This window comes from Strix uralensis, chromosome 4 (assembly GCF_047716275.1).
Source record: "Strix uralensis isolate ZFMK-TIS-50842 chromosome 4, bStrUra1, whole genome shotgun sequence".
In the NCBI taxonomy this organism is placed as follows: Eukaryota; Metazoa; Chordata; class Aves; order Strigiformes; family Strigidae; genus Strix; species Strix uralensis.
Window position 1 is genome coordinate 71,115,979 of NC_133975.1, and position 21,314 is coordinate 71,137,292.

Genomic DNA, 21,314 nt, shown 5'->3' on the forward strand with positions numbered 1-21,314 from the left:
ATGAGGGCGCGGGGCCGCGGCGCGTCACGCGGCCTACGGGCGGCGGCAGGGGCCAAAGCGGGCGTGGCGGGCGGGGGCGGGGCCAGCGCCAGGGGGCGGGGCCTGGCGGGCGGGAGGTGGCGGGGCCCTGCCGGGGACGCAGGCGCGGGGCGGAGCTGCGTGGGCGGCGGCGGGCAGGGGAGGGGAAGGGAGAGCAGGGGAGGGGAGGGCGCCTCTGTGTGAGAACGTGCCGGTAGCGCGGCTTTGGCCGACCCAGGCCGGCACACCCCGCTCCTGCCCAGCGGAGGGAAGGAAGGAAGGAGGGAAGGAGGGAAGGAGGGAGGGAGGGAGGGAGGGAGGGAGAGGTCTCGCGCTGCCCCACGGGGAAATGTGTCTTTCCGCCTCATGGAGTCGGTTTATTCTTTTTTACTTCACGTGTGAACAAGGCTCTGCTTCCAGAGGCTAGTTCGGCTCTTGCAATTTTAAATAAAAATGAGGCAGAAGGAAGGTGGAGTTTTGAAATGAATAACAGAGACTTAGGAGAAGCACGGAGGAAGTTTAATGCCATCCACTCTGAACAAGAGCTAAGGTTTAGCTTCAAAGGGAGCTGGACCCAGCTTAAAATTCAAAGACCTCTCCCCCTTCTACGCACACAGCAGCTACATCAACTCTGATGCAATTCCCATACCCCTTTCTCCTTGCAGCAGGCAAATATCATCACTATGCATAGCTTACCACAAAAATTTCTTCTACCTCTGGTTAATTCTCTGAAAACCAGTTTCTCCACACATTCTTACACCCGGAGAACAGAGCACTACTGCACGGAGGCCTGAACAGTACCAAAACCACTTCTGCACAAAGGGCTTTTGGTATTTACAGCTAAGTTTTCTTTAGCCATAAAGAACATTATGTACAGAGAAACCCCGCGTGCATTTAACGTACACAATGGTACATATGAAGTTGACAGGCTGACAGTAGAACAAAAGAGTAAAAGTGTTTTTCTTAAGTGTTTTGGACTCAATATTGAACTGCCTTGATTAAAAAACCCAACAAAAATAAAGAAGAAAAATTACTCTGCTTTTTCCTTGTCAGGCTGCAGCCTCAAAAAAAGCAATTAGTCCATCTTGATCACAGCCATCCAGAATTTCCAGAAGAAGAGGAACTTTAGTTTTCACATTGGTGCCTTTAAATTTAAATTTATCTATGAAGAGATCCGTGATCATACCTGCAAAGGTAAAATCCCAGGACTTATTATTTGCCTTGTTTTCATCATGAGGTATCTCTCCTTTTAACTCATTATTATGTACCAACTACTTAGTTAATTCTGGGTTTAGAAACAAGACTCTTTAAACTTCATGTTTTAAATAATTATTTACTTTTAAACAAACCCAAAATGCTGTTACAACAGCCCAGATTCCAGCTTCATTCCAAAGTGTGTATTTCTGCCTTAGAACTACCTACATCTGAAACACTAGAACGAGAGGAACTACCACAGGACTCTGCTTATGCTATACATATATATATGTACATATATATGTAGCTTGTTAAAGCTGGTGTCTGGCAGAGACTCTCTGAGCTGAAAGCTGTACAGGGAACATCAGAGAAGGTTACAGAATTTCATTCACTAAATTAGATGATCTATGAGTCTCCCTTCCCACCCCATGGGCATTTCTCTGTTTTCTGATGTTCTGTAACAATCTAGTCACTCATTTAACTTGTATATGTTAAACACCATCCTGAATTTGAATATGATTCTTGATCACATCCATAAAGACAAGGATCGTCCGACTATAAGAAGCTGTCTATTAAACAAAAAGTAGAAAAGTCACTTACAAATAATCCTGGTATTTTCATTCTCAGTGATATGCTTTGTGATGCCAAATCAACTTTAGAAATTCTCAGGTGCACAGTTCTTTAGAGAGTTACTCAAAGTTTGTAGTGGCATACAAACAAGCCATTTTCAGTATGTGCTATGTTTTACCGCCTCACCTTGAACTTCCGTTTTTTATGATCAAAATCACTATGTAAATATGCAGCCTTGGCTGTATGACCAAACAGACAGACATACTTACATACCTATTGTCCTGACGCTACCCAAGCATACCCACTTATCAAATCACTTCAGCTCATACTGACTTCACAACTATTTCAGTCATGTCCAGCATACCCTCTGGAGGTTAAGTTGCATTTAAGTAAGAAGTTGAATTGATCAACAAACCATAAAGTCTCTCGAGATGCGCAGGTTGTCTCTTGTATTCCTCAAGCAGCTGATCTGCCTCTTCCAAAATGCTGCGGTATTTTGGTAGCAGGAAGTCCACATTTCCTTCATGAACTTGTAACTCCTCAAAGACATTTTAAATCATCAGAATTAACAGCAGTTAAGCATCATAAGAGCATAAAAGTAAGATGAAATTAAGTTTGGATCTGACAGGAGGAAGTACTTCAGAGACAAGACAATCCCCTTCTAAATTAGCAAGAGTTATTTTCAAAGTGCCTTGTTTTCTGGTCTTCTAATGAAATGCCAGATGTTACTTGCCACTTCATAGACCAGATTCTCAAAATCCTGTGTGTTACAGCTTCCAGCCCTGAGTACTGCCAGAGCAGGACCAGGCCACAGCCCAGCCCCCACAGAATCAAGCCGAATGAAGGCTCACAGCTTTCACCACATCTTCATTTTTAGAATAAGTAAATTCCTAGAAAGTGTAATGCATGCTAAAGTCTGAAAGTAAAAGTAAACTCCGAAAGTATCACTCAATTTGTGACAGCAAAAAGTTTTAAAGACCTCTTCTGAAATGCCCCAGTCTACCGTCAGACCAATTTAAGAAGGTCAATAGTACAGATCTTTTTAACTCCCACTGAGACTGTTCTTTTCTAGACGAAAGGTAATTGTGCTACGCGTCATGAGTCCGCTGGGATAACAGCTTTCATCAATCATCCCATTATTTTACTGCCTATGAATAAGTTATGCAAAAAATGAGTGACAAAAAAATTCATCAACAAAAGATTTGCTGCCTAAAAAAAAGCCTGAAACAAGCAAGATGTGCAACATCATTATTATTGCACAAATATAACAAGCATTAAGAATAAATTGTCTATTATACTCTACCTCCCCAGTCTGCCAAATCAAGCCCAAGCAAAATAATTTTGGTAACAACAAAAGATACACACTATTCTCATTGGTAGTCAATTTTTCTACTAGATAAAGAGTAGTTCTGACAACTAGTATTTGACTCCCCCAAAGGACAAGAAAGAATCAGTTATCCATTTTCATCTCCCCTCCCCCTCAAAAAAAAATACCAAAAGAGAAGATAGCAAGTTTTGGACAGTATAATCCTGGCTATTGGAAAATGTCCGAGAACTGAGGCAAGCTGCCTAACTGGTACCTCCCAGTCTAACTGCTGAGGAGGGTATTAAGCAAAAGATTAAAAAAGCAGGTAATTCAAAAAATATGACACGCTGGGATGAAGTTCCAAAGCAAGGAAGTCACACCTGGCCTGGATGATCATCCCCAGATCTAAAAAACTTTTAAAGATTAGTAGAAAGAGACAAAGAAGGAACTGGAAAATAACAGCAGGCAAAAAGAGAACATTAGATGATAAAGCTGGCTGCCGCCTTCCATCTGATTTAAGCATCCTCAACATCAGTCAGTAATCCTACATGTTATTCACTAGTTATATAGTACAAATGGGAATCTTCCTTGAAAAGAAGTCTGTTCTCCTCGATAATTAAAATACACGTCCTGGGAACAGGAACAGAACAGATACCAGTATGACACACATCCGACTTGAGCCCTACAGCCTGATATCTGACAACATAATCCCCCCAAAACCCTTCCATGGAGTCCAGATACTTACTCTCAAAGCATCTATTAAGTGAACCTTCTTGGCCAACAGCTGCTGATACTCTAATTTAGGGTGGATAAGCTTCAATGTGTGCCTCACAGATTCTTCATTTATGTCTAGCAGGGAGTCAAAAAAAATCCAACAAGCAAGTGAATAGTACATATTCCATTTATAAGAATATAAAATGAAGTCAAGGACAAGAAAATAGAGAAGAAAGTTTTACCATATGATATGTTGAGATTAATCTTCCTTTTAGTGGCTTCTTTGGAAAGCACATCTTTTAGGATGGATATTGTAGAAATGTTGTCAGACTTAAAACATCCCTCACCTTTTCTGGAAAGGAAGAAAAACTTTAAATGAACAAACTTGAACACACGGGCATGCATTAGATTTGTCCCTACGTTAAAATAGAAGGCCTGTAAATTAACGCCCAAATCAAAGAGAGAAACCTCTATAAAGGTCATAATGACTCTCTATATATCAGGTGGCTGTATACACACCTATGATATTCCCGCCTTCCCAGTGTAATCTTGACAAAGAACAGTTTGTTCCAGTAAATAAGACAACACAGTAGTCACAAGTCTCAGCTATACAAAGCAGTTATCTTTACTGTATGGCACAAAGTAGTCTTACAAGTAAGATTTCTGCCTGTATTCATTCCTCCTAAGTTTTATCATTGTGATACCTTGAAGCCAAACAGCAAGCTTCAATACCATAAGGGACAAAAACCACTCTCCCCTCCAAAAAATTTCCACCCAACAGTTTTCTACATTATGAGTAGACAACACGTACAAGTAGGCTGGGAGCAGGCTGCAATCTGTATGTTACAATTACTTTCTCCCCACTTTACGGTTCCATTTTCAGGTGAATGTATATAATTTGCTGAAGGAAGATATAACTAATTAATTTCAGAACAGAGTATTAATCTTGAATACAGAAATAATAATTTCTTAGTATAAATTGTAGAAAAAGGTTTTCAGCTTAATGCTTATCACATTTTTGTTTGCAGGAGTATTAAATGCCTTTTAAGTTATTTCTGCTCAATACAAAAAAAAGGAAGTTAGAAAGCAATAGGCATTCCACAATAATTTCACTATATTAGTTAGCTATCTTCGTTAAATTCTAAAAGCAAGTCATCTTCTTGAAAATATATCAAGCCTTTTCTCCCTGGCAATTTTGGGTTTTGGACCAACTTCAAGAGAAACCTGATTGAAGTTACAGATCTCATCATTACTGGATGGTGTTCACCCCTGGTAACGTTTGACAATCCTTTTTAAAAAAGATTCCTGTTCTCTTTAATGGGAATTTTGATGGGGCTGGGGGTGGAGAGGGGACCTGTAATATGTGTATGAAATAGTACCTGCAGACTGGTCAAGAATGAAAAACACAAAAGACCCTGCAAAGTCACACTGTGTTTTAGTAATTGTATCTTACCTGTAAGTACTTTCAAGCTGTGTACCCAGGAAGGTGTTCTGAAAATAAAAGGTGATACTCTCTCCAGCGGGAGTCTTTTCAGGCACCTCAGGCAAGCAAAACACAACCCACGAGTGAATTTCAGCAAAACTGAACTGGCCTTTGAGTGTCAGTGTATTCACGGGTCTGTGACATTATGAAATTTAAAAAAAAAAAAAGTTAACAGCTATGAAGGAGAAGCACTGTTGAGCGCACTGCTTATCTGTATGAAAAAAAGTTTAGTTCCACATGGTGGTTTCCTTTTAATCAACACCCTGTAAAAAGTCAAGTATCTCACCAAGTCATTACATATTGCAGATTACAGCTACTTTTCTGTATTTCAAGACAAAAAGTTATGCGTACATTCAAGTTTTATCTCTTAGTAGGCATGTCAGAACTGGATAAGGAACTAGTTGGAAGTTTTTGATGTATCCCATTTCAAGTTGTTAAACCTGAAACTTATGACAAACAGCAAATATGACTAAGAGCCTCAGCAGTCTCCCATGCTGTAAATCCCAGACATAGCATTTCTGTCAAGAACAAGGCATAATGCAGGTTATTTGCACATTGAGTAAAATCATTTGGTATCATTCATTCAATCCTTCAGTTTTGTTTCGAAGCAAGCAATACCTTGGTGGCAATACAGTATGTTAATTGAGGGTGGGGAAAAATCAAGTAGAAATTGCATAAAATTGTAGGTTCCTAACAGAGAGATAAGGGGCAAAAGAAGCCTTGGCTCAGATTTGGAGCCAAATTAGCTGTGGGAAAGAATTACATTAAAAGGGTGGAGAGGAGAATGAGGCTGAAACTGAAAAGACTGCGGTTACTAACAGAGGAGAGTTTCCTTTCTACCACACCCTCAGCCCTACTAACACATGGGGCTGCACTATAACGCAGGTCAGTAAAATGAAAAATAACCTGAACACAAGGATAAAGAATGGCAAGGAAAGCAAGAACTCATTAAATCCGCATTTTCTGTCAGAAAAAAACATAAAATGGAACTACAGGCTCAAAATTGTCAGTTAGGAGTTGGAAATGACATACTTAAGAGTAAATGGTGTTTCAACTGGATTGTGTCAGTTTTTCAAGAGAAAAAGGCATTGATTGTTCTTTGCAAATACCTGTCATGGTCAACAGAATGAGTTCTCTGATGAAGTGAAAGCGGTTTAATTTGATATTGATGAACTTGGCAGGTTTTTGGTTGAATTCTTGGAGTTACATATGCTTGAAGCATCCCATACTGTCCTTCAATCGATCGAACCTGCAACAATAAAAGCAGAACCCACAAAAAAGAACAAAAGGGAAAAGATTAATTTACCATGATTTGGAAAATCGGGTATTCAAAATATGTTAAAGAAAGACTGTAGTACTTCAAGAATATTTAGATTACTATATTGACTTGATAGTGCCACTATAAATAGAGCAGATCAAGAATGTTTTAAAACTGGATGTAGTGTCCAATTAAGTGCTGCTGTATTAGATGAATGAAATATTAAGAAAATAAAACCCACTAACTTACTTTCTGATCAGTTAAAATAAAAAGTCTTAACTTGCTTCTAATTTTTCAGTGGCCCCATTACTTTTTTTTTTTTTAATTAAGGAAAAAATACATTCTGTAGCAGTTGGCAGCAAAGAATACATCAAAGAATTTAAAAGAGTAAATTGAATTTCAAAGTATGTGTTCATCCTTTTATAACAATCAAAGTTCTTCCTGAGCTATTTTTGAAAAAGAAAAGCCAGATTTAAGTTCAAGTCTCAGAATACCCAACAGGCAGGATGCACCAACACATTCAAGACACAGTACGCACTCTCCACACCTCTGAGGACTCAGCAATGCATCAGGCACTCCTCTGTTGAGACCAGCTACACTGACTGCACTAAGAATTCTCCCACTCACACAGCATCGACAAGAAACGGGAGTGTCCCACCTACAGCACAACACAGCCATCAAAGTAGGCAGAAGAGCTACTGGAACAGCTTTATACAACAAAAAGAGCAGACTGGAGTTCAAGTACAGCTTTGCTTTATAACCTTGACTATGTACCCTATTTTATAGGGTCTCAGAACTGAAAAAGCAGTGTTTGGCAGGAAGATACCGACTTCAATGTTTTCAATAAAAATAAGTTAGAAAAGAGTTCTCTTTGGAAATAAAATCACCGAGACTTAAAAGTTGTATTGCCTGCATGCGCATAGATGAAATACAAGAAGAGAACCAGCTCCACATGGCAGGTGTAAAACACTGGAGATCCTCAATGGATGGCAGCAAGGTGGCAGCAGAACCTGCACAGATCGAATCCATCACATCAGGATCCAAACGCAAGAGTGACAGTATAGTGTTCCAATGACACACTGCACTATGACGACACACAACAGCAAGTTTATAAATGTTTTTAGTGGGAGACTGAAAAAACCCACCCTCTTTTTGTGTATCATGAATGCATTTGATTCATTTTTCTTGTGTCACTTACACTTTACCTAGTATTTTTAATATTAAAGGTGGCCAGGGTCATATTCCTAAATTAAAATAAGAGAATTGAGACACAGGGAGATAAAGCGACCTGCTCAGAACCCATAAGCACACAAAGAGCATTTCTTAAGAGGGGGACCTGGGAAATAAGAGTCTTAATTCTGCACACTAAGTCCATTATTGCAAACTCACCAAAAAAAAGGATAACCACCTCCAACTTCCCCGTATTTGATACATCTTACACAGGCTTAAATTTCTAATGATAATCTTTTGACTTGAGAGTTTTAGATAAATAAACACGTATCAGATTAGGAGGCTGCAGTGTTAGGCAACTACATAAAGAGAAAACCTAGAGCCAGTGTGCATGTTGAGGATTTTCCTAATTATGATTTCCTTCATTATTCCCCCTGGTTGTAGCCACAAAATGTGTGAATTTGGTGGATCATTAAAAAATCATCCACATGCCTTTAGTATAATAAGCATGGAATGACTGGATTTGCTTCCTCTCCAAAATACAAATCCCGTCTACATTCCCTGGTTACTTCCCAGTGTAACTTCCTTCAAACACTTCCGAGGACAAACTGTGCCAGAACCTTCTCTCCCACACCTCTCTCCAAGTTCCACACACTCTCTCCAGAATCAAGTATTTTCACAACCTGTGATTTTCCCACTGCTTTTATTTGAAGCATTTTACCTTAAGTTCAAGTCTCGTAGTATTTGCTTGGCATCGGTAAGTTGCAAGAAGAAAGTTGCTATTTGGCTGTAAACAGCAAAAAAAACAGGAAAATAATACAAAACACGTCTGTGGATTCAGAAAAGTTCTACTGCTCTGTTTTAACCGTAGGCATGTACAGTAAAGTTTTTGCTATTTATGTACAGCTATTTTACAAAAGTTAAATACAAAAAAGTAATCTTTGGTTCCCTTGAATATTCCAATTAATTTTAATTATGGTAGAATTTTAAAAAAATCTCTATATAAGGAGAAATCAACTGAAGCCTCTTATACTCTTTAATACCACCATAAAAATTACATCGGTATCTACTTTTCATCTGAAGAATGAACATCAGCCTGCCCCACTCATCTGAAGTATTAGTCCAAGATCCAAAAACTGAAGTAAGATCAGTAAGAAAATACACCAAAACCCCCCCTAAATTAATCATTATAAATTACAAGAAACTTAAAATAAAAGGTTGATTTCTGAAAGCTCCAGGGTAGACCAATGTAGTTCAAATTTCTTAAAACTAAAATACTTAGAGGACCATTACAAGAAAAAAGACTTCACAGAAAATTTTCATAATGCTAAGGTAGTTTCTGGATTTTCCTCCTGGCCCTAAGCATCATTAGTAATTTTATAAGTATTGACGTTTACAATTATTATATAAAAAATGCACTTAAACATATGAATACCCACACAGCAGATTTTTCATGTTCTAAAGTGATTTTTAAGAGATGAACTAAGTAAGAAATACAATGTTCTTTACCCTCAAGTACTCTGAAGTAAATCTGGCAAATCCAGAGAATACAGCAGTACTGAATGTGTCTTTCACATTCCTGGTCAGGCAGGAAAAAAACCCAAGAGAGCAGTTGCTCTCAGATCCTTTACCTTATGTCAGGACCTTCCACTAACTCCTAATTCTGCAGTACCTCCAATGAAGCTGAGCTCTTCAAAATTACCAAATAAGTAGTTTAAACTGAATATATTTAAAATTACAAATATATAAATCCAGTATTAAGAGCTTTCATCATGCAATCTCTACAAATATAATCTCCTTTGTTTCACTTACCTCAGAATCACAGCTGCTAAAACTAACAACAGCAGAATTTTTATCCACATCCAGCAAGTCTATTGGGACGTCACTCTGCGGAACATGAGAGGAAGGAAGAGTAAAGAGCTTAAGTTCCTGAGTAGTTTCCAGTGCATTTAACTGTCATCAATTATTTTAATAAGGGAGAGGCAACGATTGCTTCAGCCAAGAGTTAAAAGCCTAACAGACACACAGTTTACTACTTAATCCCAGAATAACGTGATGATCTTTCTCTTATTCTGTTATGGAGTCCTGAACTCTTGTGTGACTGGCTTACAACAACTTCAGTGTAAGATGTACAAGATCTTTCAGACATGAAGGTATATTCACATCTTTCAGACATGAAAGTATACTTCATTCATATGCATGAAGTATAGTCACAACTGAAGTGTTTCCCTATTTTAATAGGGGGATTACAATATTAATTCAAGAAACCAAGGATCGTATTACATAATTATTAATGATCCTTTTACTTACAGTAACACTTTCGACACAGACCACTTCTAATCCAAATGTGTTTTCACTAGAATTAAATCTAACGCTGTTTTAAAAATGAGATTAAAGAGTATTAGAATGATTAATTACTTGACTTGGTACTGCTTTATAACTTCACAGAAGCGTCAGGAATCATTGATAAATATGCAACATACTTCCAAAAAAATATTTTTAAAACAATTTTATTGTTTCCTCACAGCAGAAGAATACCAGATACTGCTTTATATTTCTTTAAAGAAAAAGCCATAAATTCTAAACTCTACATTAAGTTCAGGGCTAGTCACTTAGCTATGGAAACAGTAGATACTATAGAGCTGCAAATTAGCTGTATCTTACCATTGCTCTAATAACATCCTTAATAAAAATAAAATTTTTATTAAGAAAAGAGTAAAATTCTACAGTAGTTCTGTCCCATTTGTTATGGCAAATTCACCTCACAAATTTCTCCTTGTCAAATTTTTCTCCCCACGCATATCCCAAAAGAAGGTAATTCAGTACCACTCCTCTTTCTGACTACCAAAGATAATATTAATTCCAGCTGATGCACTAGGAGGAATAACCAATTAAGGTTGCTCTACTTGGCAGGACTATTTATGACCAATTGCACACAAATCAAATGCTGTTCCACACTGAAAGTGCACGGGTGCCCATACCATTCTAAAATCACTTTTCCACTACACAGGGTAAACTGGCGAGCAAGAATCTGCACCTCAGTTAAGATTTAGTGAGTTAATTACTGTTTAAATAAAGAGGGACATGCAAAAGCAAACACAAAAGTTATAGAAATCTGCTGTACAGCAAGGATTTTGGTCTATTTTGGTAGTGCAATGTTCCTCTGTTCAATAAAGGTTTAAGTTGTATTTGTTCCCTAACAAGCATTTACAATAGTGACTTAAACATTGCCAGGCTATACACTTTGATTCCCTCTTAGAACAATTCAGACATTTAAAACCCCATACATTTAAGATACTATAACTCAGCTTTTTCAACTAGAAAGTCTCTGAATGTTCTATTTGTACATCAAGAAAGCCAACAAGAACAAACCCACACTCACCTGTACCAGAACATTGTCTATAGCTGTCTGCACCTCCAAGATGAGGCTGTAGCTAGCATCGTCCTTATTTAATGTAAACTTATCATTCACACTAAATGCAGGTACTGATGAAACAGCAGTACTGGACTGAGAAGACTGCTGGTATTTTTCACGTTCCTGAAGTACTTTCATCTGTAAGTGTTCCAATTCATTCCTAGAAAATGGAAACCGCATATAATGTCTTAAAAAAAAAACCCCACAACTATAAAAGCTGCCCTAGAAATTAGGTAGATTAGGCTTGCAAGGCAATCATGTTTATCTTCTGTTCACAATTCTCCAACCAGAAGGGGCTGGTGACTCCCCTTCCACATACATAGAAAAGATAAAATATTAACTGTATCACATGAAAATGTAGATTCTACTGTACCTTGCCAAAAGAGATTTCCAAGTGATGGGAAAGGACAACTTTTTTCCTTCAAGAGTACAAAGCATTTTGAATTATATGCTAGTGATTACTTTTCTCCCATCATTTAGAAGCTATAAGCAGCATGGAAGAAGGGCATCTTATCTTGCTGATACTGAGGAAGAAGGCATTAAAACATCATCGTGTGAAGGCAAGACAGAAAGAGACTGTGAAATGAGGCTGCTGTTCATTTCTACTTTGAAAATGCTTGATTCTACTTCTAGATACATTAATGATACAGAAAATCCAGTGAGATAGGAAGGAAAGATGATGTTTCAGCTTTTAACATTTCAGTTCTTCCATTTAAATTTCTTTCTAGTGCAATTACCTTAAGGATGAAATCTTGCTCTGCATTTCTTGACTTAATTTTAGTTCTTCACCTTCTCTATGGACAGGTTCTGTAGTCAGTCCTGTCAGCCAGCCTAAACCAATATATGAAGTTTATATTCCTTAAAAGCTCTAAAGAAAAGTCTACACTCAGCTTTTGTACGTGTCGAGCGATGTTTGTTCCAGATACTGGGTAGAGAGAATCAAGACTTTAATTTAATCCTTTCTTTGGAGGATTAATCTAGACACTGAGCATGACTTTTTATGGGTTTCATTCTTAACTTACAGATTGGAAAACATTACTTATCCTTTTTCATTAAGTACTTCGAGCAATGAATCCCTCTGTGGCAGTTTTTAACTGAGTGCTTCAATTTTTTCCCACCTCTGTTTCTCTGACAAAACCTTTAATAATTGACAGGACTATAGGTGAAAACAGAACCAAAAAAAGCTGTGCAATGTGTTTATAGCAAACTGTATGTTGCACAGTGTGCTTTGAGACTAAATGCTGCTGGTTGAAGCGGGAAAAAAAAAAATCACCTTTTTGTTTACTTAATTACATTTACTTATTAAAGCAAACACTAACTGACTACATCCTGACACCTCAGGTATGATATGCAGACTTGAATGGGTGCTTACAGCTCTAGTTACCTCATATAATGCATGCAAACAGTAAGATAGCATTATTATAAAATGCACCATAAAAGCTGACATGTCCACAGTCTTTCACGTTCCTTAGCTATCTACTTCAGGTACCAAGAAGGCCCAGTAATGGAGCATGAACTTTAAAAAAATCCACAGAAGTCCTACGCTGCCAGGCTTCAAATACAGCTTTTAGTGCTCTAAGCACTACTTTTCCTGATCTGCCAAAATATGCCAAACTCAGTCTACTGCACATCCTACCAGAGTTTCCCTTTGAAAACCCACAGGTGAACGTGGACTTTCGCTTTTTTCTTTCTTCTATGATTCATGGGACTTTATAACATTCCCACTAAAAGAAGCCACAAAGTACTTTGGCCACAGTATTGCTGCAGCCTGTCATACCAAAACAATTCATATCAGGTGAGGTGTAAGAGTCTTTTAATCATCCAAAGACTATTTAAAAGAGGTACTTGAACACCGTTACTTCTCAATAACTGACTGAGAATTGTATCTTGACAGAATACATGACTTTAAATATGAGAGGTTTCAGTAGGCTGAGTTTTTAGCACTGAAGATAACCAAAGATAGAGAATTAGCAGTATTTTAGCTCCCAGCAGTTAACATATGCAGCATGTTTATCATGGCCTCTGTGACAGTCAGGCCAGTAACTCAAATCCTACAGAGGGGATGCTGAGACACCTCACATGGGGAAGCTTTATTTTTTACTAAAAGTAAAATCAACCCCATTTAAAGCCCTGTGAAGCTGAAAAGGAAGGAATTACGTAAAAGATGGGAAAACAAACAAAAAAAGCATGTCTGTCAATATTTTTAATGCCAAAGAAAAAAATTCCTTCAGACATATTCATTATTTCATCAGTCAGGCAGCAGTCTACACCAGAGAATAACCAGCCACTGTGTTACACAGCAGAACACATTATTAATATCTTAAAATATAAAAACATAGTTTAAGTGTAGGAAACTTTTTTTTTAAAGTGTAAGTATTACATTAGAAGAGATCTTTTCAACAAAATATTATCCTGGTCCCAATCAGCACAAAACTTTTAAGAGATGTGAGCTGCACTACCAACATAGCCTGCTCCATTTTTATCATATCGCCATATGCAACATTTACTGAGTAAATGATATGAAGCTTACCTGAATATGTGGATGCTAAAATTTCATCATACCCATCTTTTCCTACACAGCCGCCCTGGATTGATGCGATGCTCTCTGACAAAGCCTTGAAATAAATACATTCAAGCAAAGGGAAATATCACTGCACTCATCTTAGAAATGTGGAGGTTTTGGGAGGGTTTTAAGGGTTGCACTCCTCCCTTCACCTGCATCACAAAACACCTACATAGAGGCACATCATCTAGATCTACAAAAGAGTAAACTAGCTGGTGACTATCACAGCTAAATCGGGGTGCTTTAACAAGCCATTCCAATTCTACTCTGCATAACAAAGACATTCAAAAGCAGTTTAAAGCAAAACACTGATGGACAATATTTTTCAAGCAGGAATTAGCAATCTGACTGAAGGTGGAAATAATTGCGATTGGTTCAAATCTACTCTTTTTAAACAATTCATACCCAAAGTAATTACCCCCAGTAAAGTCCTGACAGCTTACATTTATAATTTTACATGTAAAATACAGGCTATACACAACATGGGGTTGTTTTTTCACTGGGAGAGAAGCACTGTATTAGGTTTCCCCTAGGAGAGACTTAAGTAGTCAACAGAGCCAGAACTTTAACATACCCTCTACACTACTTTGATTTTTGCTCAAATCAGGACTATTTTACTTTCTGGTTCTTAAATATTAGGATACTGCTTTGACATTCATATCGTCATCATTACAGAGCTCATTTTAGTATAATGATCTCGTAAATACTTTAAATTTTGAAAGATAGGTTTTTTTAAAAAATTCATTTTGCCAGCAAAGAAGAGCGTGATGAATGTGGGCTTACATGATCATATCGGAGGACAGGATCATCTGCACTCTCAAAGTTATAGATTTCTAGCACTCCATCATCTCGTCCCACAAGTAATTCTTTAACTCCATCTCCCAGAATGTCAAAACTATCAATACATAAGATACCTAAAAAAAGGAAAACAACGCAGTTTACTCGACCTTTATTCGTTTATGACCCAATAATACACAGGGCACATTCAGTTACATTGAAAGAGATTCTTGGTCGGCTTTTAAGGTTTTATTAACGCTATTTCGGGATGAGACCACTAGAGGGCTGAAGTCTCTCACCCGAGCCTGAGGTTCAAGATTGTACAGCGGGTTTTACAGCAACCAATTTACCCTACAGTTCCCTTGGTGAAAAGCACTGAACAGAGACACCCTCTGATGTTCAAACAGCTTACTTTTGAGGGGTTTAACCCACCCCTCCCTTGTCAAACATTTCCCCAGATGAACTATTTGTCTGTCCACGCTACAGTAACTTTGCCAGTTGAAGAAGCAAGCATTCTTTGTTTCCCAGAATGGACTTAGAGCTACTGGTAAATGGATTACTATGAATTCTGGCTAAGGCAACAAGAAGAGGGTTCTGATTTGAGCCAGACCCGGACTGGGTACTGCTACTTGACATGTTAGTGGACAAGCCCACTACTAGCACATGTGGAACCAGCCTATTATGACAACTAATCGTGTTTGCACAGGAAAGACAGGTAGGGTCTAAAAGAAGGAAAAATCAGTGAGAGAGTTTGTACACGAATTAATATGAAAAATGAGATGGAATTTCTATGACTCCTTCATATTCCATATGAAGAGCAAGGACATGCTAGGAAGCATTTTAAGAAATTAATTTAGGGATAGCTTTTATAAAATAATTACAAAAAAATATATTATTCCTGGTCTTCTGCTTTACAAAGGAGTATGAGCTAATACATGCTGCAGAAGGAGCATACCAAGGCTAAAACAGGGAAAGTGTTGTACTGTGCTCTGATCAGTTAAGCCTCACCGTGAAGCTTTAATGAAAGCCTTATTCCCTCTTCAGACAAAACCCCTTATAATGGCTTTTTTTAAAAAAAAGAAGGAAAAAAAAAAGTCTTGCAGGGAAGATGCTAACCTTCCCTCTGAAGAGACTTGAAGACCACTGAACATCTGAAAAAATCTGGCAGGTACATTTACACTTAGAAATAGTCACCAAAATGATAAAAGCCTCAAGTAATCATATATGAATCAACACTGTTTTACAAATGCCACTTTAAAAATACTGTAAAACCAAAAGCATACTAAAGTACTGGAAATAATATGAACAGAAAACCCAAAGCAAGACAAAGTGATTAGAATTATTTGTAAGAAAATCAGAAGAACGAAAGAGAGCTTACTCATACTAGTATTGCATACTGACATAATTACAATATGCCCCCAAAGTATCCATGAATAAGATTTCCTGATTGTTATACTTGCAATAATGCCTCAGATGTGCTGGAAAGCTAAAGAGTGAGAGACTGAGCCACATACCTCCTCTCTTTTTTTCATTTCCAATTTCCCACTTAGGTATAGGCTTGGAACCAGTAATCTGAGTAAGACCCAGTTTACCATCAGAAGTTCCATACACGATTTCTTCTCCAGAATCACCTGAACACATAAACTGAATTTAGAATTAATAAAAATCAAGTACACCAACTGAAAAGATTTGAAAGTAGCGTGTAGTTACACTCTACAGCCCAATGGAAAAAGAAAATACTAACATTAGTGTTGTGTAACAGAACTGTTAGGCTTTAAAACCAAAACCAAATACATGAAAACTGCACCTGTTCTGATAATTTCTTCATGGCTATCTTTCTTCTGTGTATGAATGCCCCCCTGCACTGGAGTTCTACCTAAAAACCATTCATAATCCAATACTTCAAATTTCAGCAAAGACAGGCTATTAAATTGCCTTTACTGAAGAGAAACAAAGGGATTCATTCCGAACATGCATCCAATAGTGAATGTTGTGCCAAGACTTAAGCAAGTAAGAACTACTTTTCCAAACCAGCTCTGAATGTCATTGTCACACAATCTAATGGAAACTAAATTAAGCACCAGATTAAAACACTAAAGCGATTTCTGTTAGGTAAGAACAGATCAGCAAGAAGGATGATCAAACTATTTTAAGCTTGATCCTTCCACAGTTTTAGATTATGTGAGCTCTACTCAATATTCTCATCCATCCACGGACAGATGCAACAAGCGATTCTAGTTATGGGAATCCATGTGTAAGAGAAACCCAAACCCAGCACTTTGACAAGGCCCCCAAAAGTCCAGTTTGTATTTACACAATGAGACCACCTTATATCTCACTGGTCTTGTAAGAGGCTTTCAATTACCTGTGAATAGAATCTAGAACTGTCTAAAACAGTCATATGTGTGTATATATATCTGTTTGTAAGACATGACTTCACATAGTTTTCTGCCGCATTTTTAACATCAGCTTAGAAATCAAGGCAAAATATGATTAATAAGTACAAGCAATAAAATCTAAAAATATCGTAAAATAACATTATTTAGTAATGTGTATATTCAAAATCTTGTTACCCCCATTTCCATTGTTTAGAGCAAGAACAGTAGGTGGTCCAGGAACCTCTACTTCATACAGTAAATCAGATCCCTAAAGAGCAAAGAGAACTATCTTGAATGAGTGTTGTAGAAAACAAAACAAAAATCCAACTAAAACAAAAACAAAAAAACCCCAAACACCAACCACAAACCAAACCCCCACAAGCATAAGGAAAAGATTATGATGAGTAATAGTAAGGGATATGCTTATACAAACTCCCAATACATATGGGAGAACCATTTCTCAGCCAAAACACGGTGAAGTTTATATAAATAAAACACAGGATTCTTGAAATGTGATATTATTAAAAATAATCTGCAAACTTGTGTAGCAAATAAATTTGTTAAACGACTCAGACTTGTCGCAACAGTAATTTGTGAGAGCAAGAATTTCCATACTGATAAAGACTTACACATTTAATTCCCTTACATGAGCACTTCTAGTTAGAGGGGACCAATTTGTTATCTACTTCCACCTATGAATTCCAAAGCCTATTTATAGTGGGTTTACTAATCCTCACTTTGCAAGTTTATAATCATGATTTTCCATTAAAAAAGAAAAAGTACCAGCATTATAGATGGTAATGCTGCCATATAAGACACAATATACTTATCCTTATGATGTTTAAGACATGCTGATGTGCTGATACCCTTAAGAATTAGTCTAACTCTGTGGTATCAATACATAAAACATAAACAAGCAAGTATTTTAACCTGTAAAACTCTGAGGACTCTATCCTGACATGCAAGTACCGGTGTAATGCAGTTCACTTTATCTACAGGAAGACAGAGAACATCATTGATTTTATCTCCTGATAGGTAGTAGTGCTGGTCTTTGCAGTCGCAGTAATGGTTATAGATATAGCTCGCACACAGAAAGAGATCTGCTCCTGAAATATGCCTGAGAAAAAGAAAACATTTCCTGTAGCATTCTCCCTGTATAGTTGCAGTGACAGCCTTCTAGCCCTACTATATGCATGCACTACCGCTTGCAGATTCAAGGCATTAGTGGGCCTCACAAGCTGTCCTGGCTATTAAAAAACAAGTTTCTGATGAATGCTAAAACCACGTTTTCTATAGCTGTAACATGATTTCTATAGCTGTATTTCCTACTTTGTCTTCACATAAAATCCTAAGAATATCTTTATAGAAACGTCATTAATAAATTTTGATTATATATATTTTGATGATATATAGCTACAACATGATTTCTACAGCTATAGCTCCCATTTTGTCTTCACATAAAACCCTAAAAGTATCTTTATAGAAACATCATTAATAAATTTTGATTATATTAATTCTTCTCAAGCTGGTTTTATATATGGCAGCATCCTACAACACGATTCAAAAACAAAAATAAAAATTTTGTTCCTGTTCTCCTACAGGAAGAGTATATGGACATAACTCCAGCTCCCCTCACCTGCATTTGCACTGATGGGAGTGCCTCCAGGCCCCTCCCAAGCCCCCCTACACTTTTTAAACTTCACCATGATTTTTTAAGTTCCTTCCTACATGTCACGGCACAAACTAAAGCTGGGCTGGCACTTTGTGTTACCTACAACCATACAGTAAGGTAAAAAAGGATTTCATAAAATAAACTAACAATCTGCTACAGCTGTTACAAAAATTTGAAATATCATACATACATAGCTTTGATGCTTTCCGTGAGGTTAGTTTCAAATGAAAGAAATTGCTTCCCTCTTTTTGTGAAACCTCTAACTTCTGACCCTGTAGCCACAAAAATTTTCTCTTGTGGTGTATTAAGAGCTCCTCCCAACTCCAATCTTGCAATTTTTTGGCCTGGCAGGGTCTTGAACACTGGCTGTAAACAGAAAAGCAATTTTCATCATCGCAGTATTGTAGTTATGGTAATCTTTTAACATAAAGAATAATAAATTTGCTTTACAATTTCTGGCAAGACTAAGGATAATACGAATTATATGCAGACAAAAATATTCTGTACATTTTTCTTCAGAATCACACAGCAATCAAGCATTTTGTAAGTCAGTATATAAAAAAACTTGTAAAATATAATAAATTAAGACTTTACTATCTCAGTGTTATTCATCCACAGGAGAATTTCAGCACTGCTAGTAGCTGTACGTTTTTTGTTTGTTTGTGGGATTTTTTTAAAAGAACAACAGACACACATGCACTCACTCACTCCCTCTTACATACTGCATTCTTATTCCAGAAGACTACACAGATTTCTCTGTAATGCTATAGAGTCCTTGTGAGCTGACTACGAGCTTCCTCAAGAGGAAAAACAATAAATAAAATTATAAGTTCTTATTAGGCTAGGCATATGTCTAGGCTCATAAATAGCAATCACTTTGTCAAAATCCTCTCATGTGACTGACTTAGTGAATCATTGCAGGTTTCTGTCCAGTCACAGTACCTGAGTATGTGCACAGGCTTAAGCCCAACTGAAACTGCAAAGCAAAAGGCATCAAACTGACTTTTTTTGTGATGATATACACTAGAATTCTACAACCATGAAGAACCATGTGCTTGTCCAGGCATGAGATCAGCATGCCCTCATCACAGCTAGGTATCAGTCCACAGCTCTACCTAGACACCTTCCACAGGTATCTTATTTCCCACAACAACAGAAACAGACTTTCAAAGTTAATTAGGAAGAAGATTTAAAAAATAAAATTTTAAATAGTACACTTCCACTTACCACAGCTTCCCCTTTTTTTATGCCAAAACACGTAATGACCCCATCCTGATCTCCAACAACCACCTTCAAAAGTATAATACATCATTATCTTTTATTACATGCATAAATAGTTTTTTAAACTATGCTTTTCCTATGTTGAATTCTATTTTCCTGTATTTAAGTACTTTAAATTCTACAGTACTTAATTTACATAGCTATATATAGAAAAGCTAGATAAACTGCTATAGATAGGACTATCTATAGCCCTGCTCCTTAGTCCTTTAGGACTAAGCCTAAGAATGATAATTTACGTGATTGCATTTACAGTCCTTCTGCTTCTAGTTGTGAATGCCAGCAACCAGCAGGTGGAACACTCCAGAAAAGCATATTTGGGAATAGTTGTATTTTCACATTGAGAATTTATTATTAAAACAAAAAATGCACTGTTATTTCTATTGTGTTTTCCTAAGCTTCCTTAGCTTGAACTTGTATTAAGGAAAATTAAAAAAAGAAATATTTCATCTATGATAAGTGTTAGCAGAACAGAAATAGAGAAATACACAAGAACTTCCTTGCTGTTTTGGCGATGCCTTAAGTTTTGAAAATGCCTCATTGGTTCTGACAGTGTTCCAGAAACAAATTCAGGCTTTTTTCTTTACTTCTTTCAAAAGTTTTCCACAAAGTTCCAAGAATCTGGTTCCAAAGTTTTTCCCTATGACGTGCTAGCTAAAGAAACCGAGAAAGAGGGCTGCTGACGTTCTGAGGGCCGGCTCCACAGCCAGCCCCCGACCGCGCGGGAGCCCCGAGAGCCGGCCCCGCGCTGCCGACAGCCGTTACCTTCTGGGTCGCCTTGCGCCCCGAGGCGGGCAGCAGCCTCATGGTCTTCTGAGCTGTCACCCCCACCTGAGGGAAGACACAACTTTCACCGAGCACGTCCCGGCGCCGGTGGCCGAGCGCACGGCCGCGGCAGCGGAACGGGCCGGGAGCAGGGCTGAGGGCTGTGAGGGGAGGCGCGATGCCGCGAGGCCGCTGGTGTGCCCAAGGAGGGGGCGACCCAGCCCTGCTGCGGCCTGCCCGGCCCCGCTGCCCAGAGCACCCGGACCCTTCTTCGGGCTTCTCACCGGCCCCGCCGCCCTCGCGTGGGGCCGCCGGACGGCTCCCCCTCACCGGCCGACAGCCTCCCCTCGCCTCGACCGGCCGCCCCGCTCGCCCAGGCCGCTCGCCGCCGGCCCGGGCCGCCCCCCGGGGGTGAGGGCACGGCGGTGCCGTCCGGGCCTACCTGCAGGTAGTCTACGCGGGCCAGGCTCAGCTCCATCGCGCCGGCGGGAAGCGGATCGCGGGGAACGGCCACGGCCCTGGCCACGGTCCCAGCGCGCCCGCAGCTCCCGTTACCGCGGCAACCTCAGCCGGCGGCCGGCACCGCCCCGAGTCGCCTCCCCCCTCATTGGCTGCGCCTGACGGCGAGGAGGCGGGACCGCAGAGAGGCGCGCACCATGATTGGGCAGCGTCTGCCGGAGGGGGCGGGGCCCGGGGGCGGCGGGCGGGGCCCGGCCTCCAGGCAGCCGAGTCCGACCGCTCCTCCCACGGCGG

At 38.9% G+C, this 21,314-nt stretch overlaps 1 protein-coding gene across 1 annotated transcript; it reads right to left on the reverse strand.

The window, feature by feature from the left end:
• Window positions 1–515: 515 nt before the first annotated feature.
• On the reverse strand, window positions 516–21,208 carry BBS7 (Bardet-Biedl syndrome 7). The gene is made up of 19 exons (XM_074867242.1): window positions 21,004–21,208; window positions 20,562–20,627; window positions 19,746–19,808; window positions 18,709–18,884; window positions 17,777–17,963; window positions 17,042–17,114; window positions 15,983–16,099; window positions 14,475–14,605; window positions 13,659–13,743; window positions 11,866–11,959; window positions 11,096–11,288; window positions 9,526–9,600; window positions 8,435–8,500; window positions 6,395–6,534; window positions 5,256–5,420; window positions 4,045–4,154; window positions 3,834–3,937; window positions 2,198–2,321; window positions 516–1,204 (listed from the first exon to the last, which is right to left on the reverse strand). The coding sequence occupies exons 1-19, from the start codon at window positions 21,037–21,039 to the stop codon at window positions 1,068–1,070; spliced, it is 2,142 nt and encodes a 713-aa protein (XP_074723343.1). The 5' UTR covers window positions 21,040–21,208; the 3' UTR covers window positions 516–1,067.
• Between the last annotated feature and the right edge of the window lie 106 nt (window positions 21,209–21,314).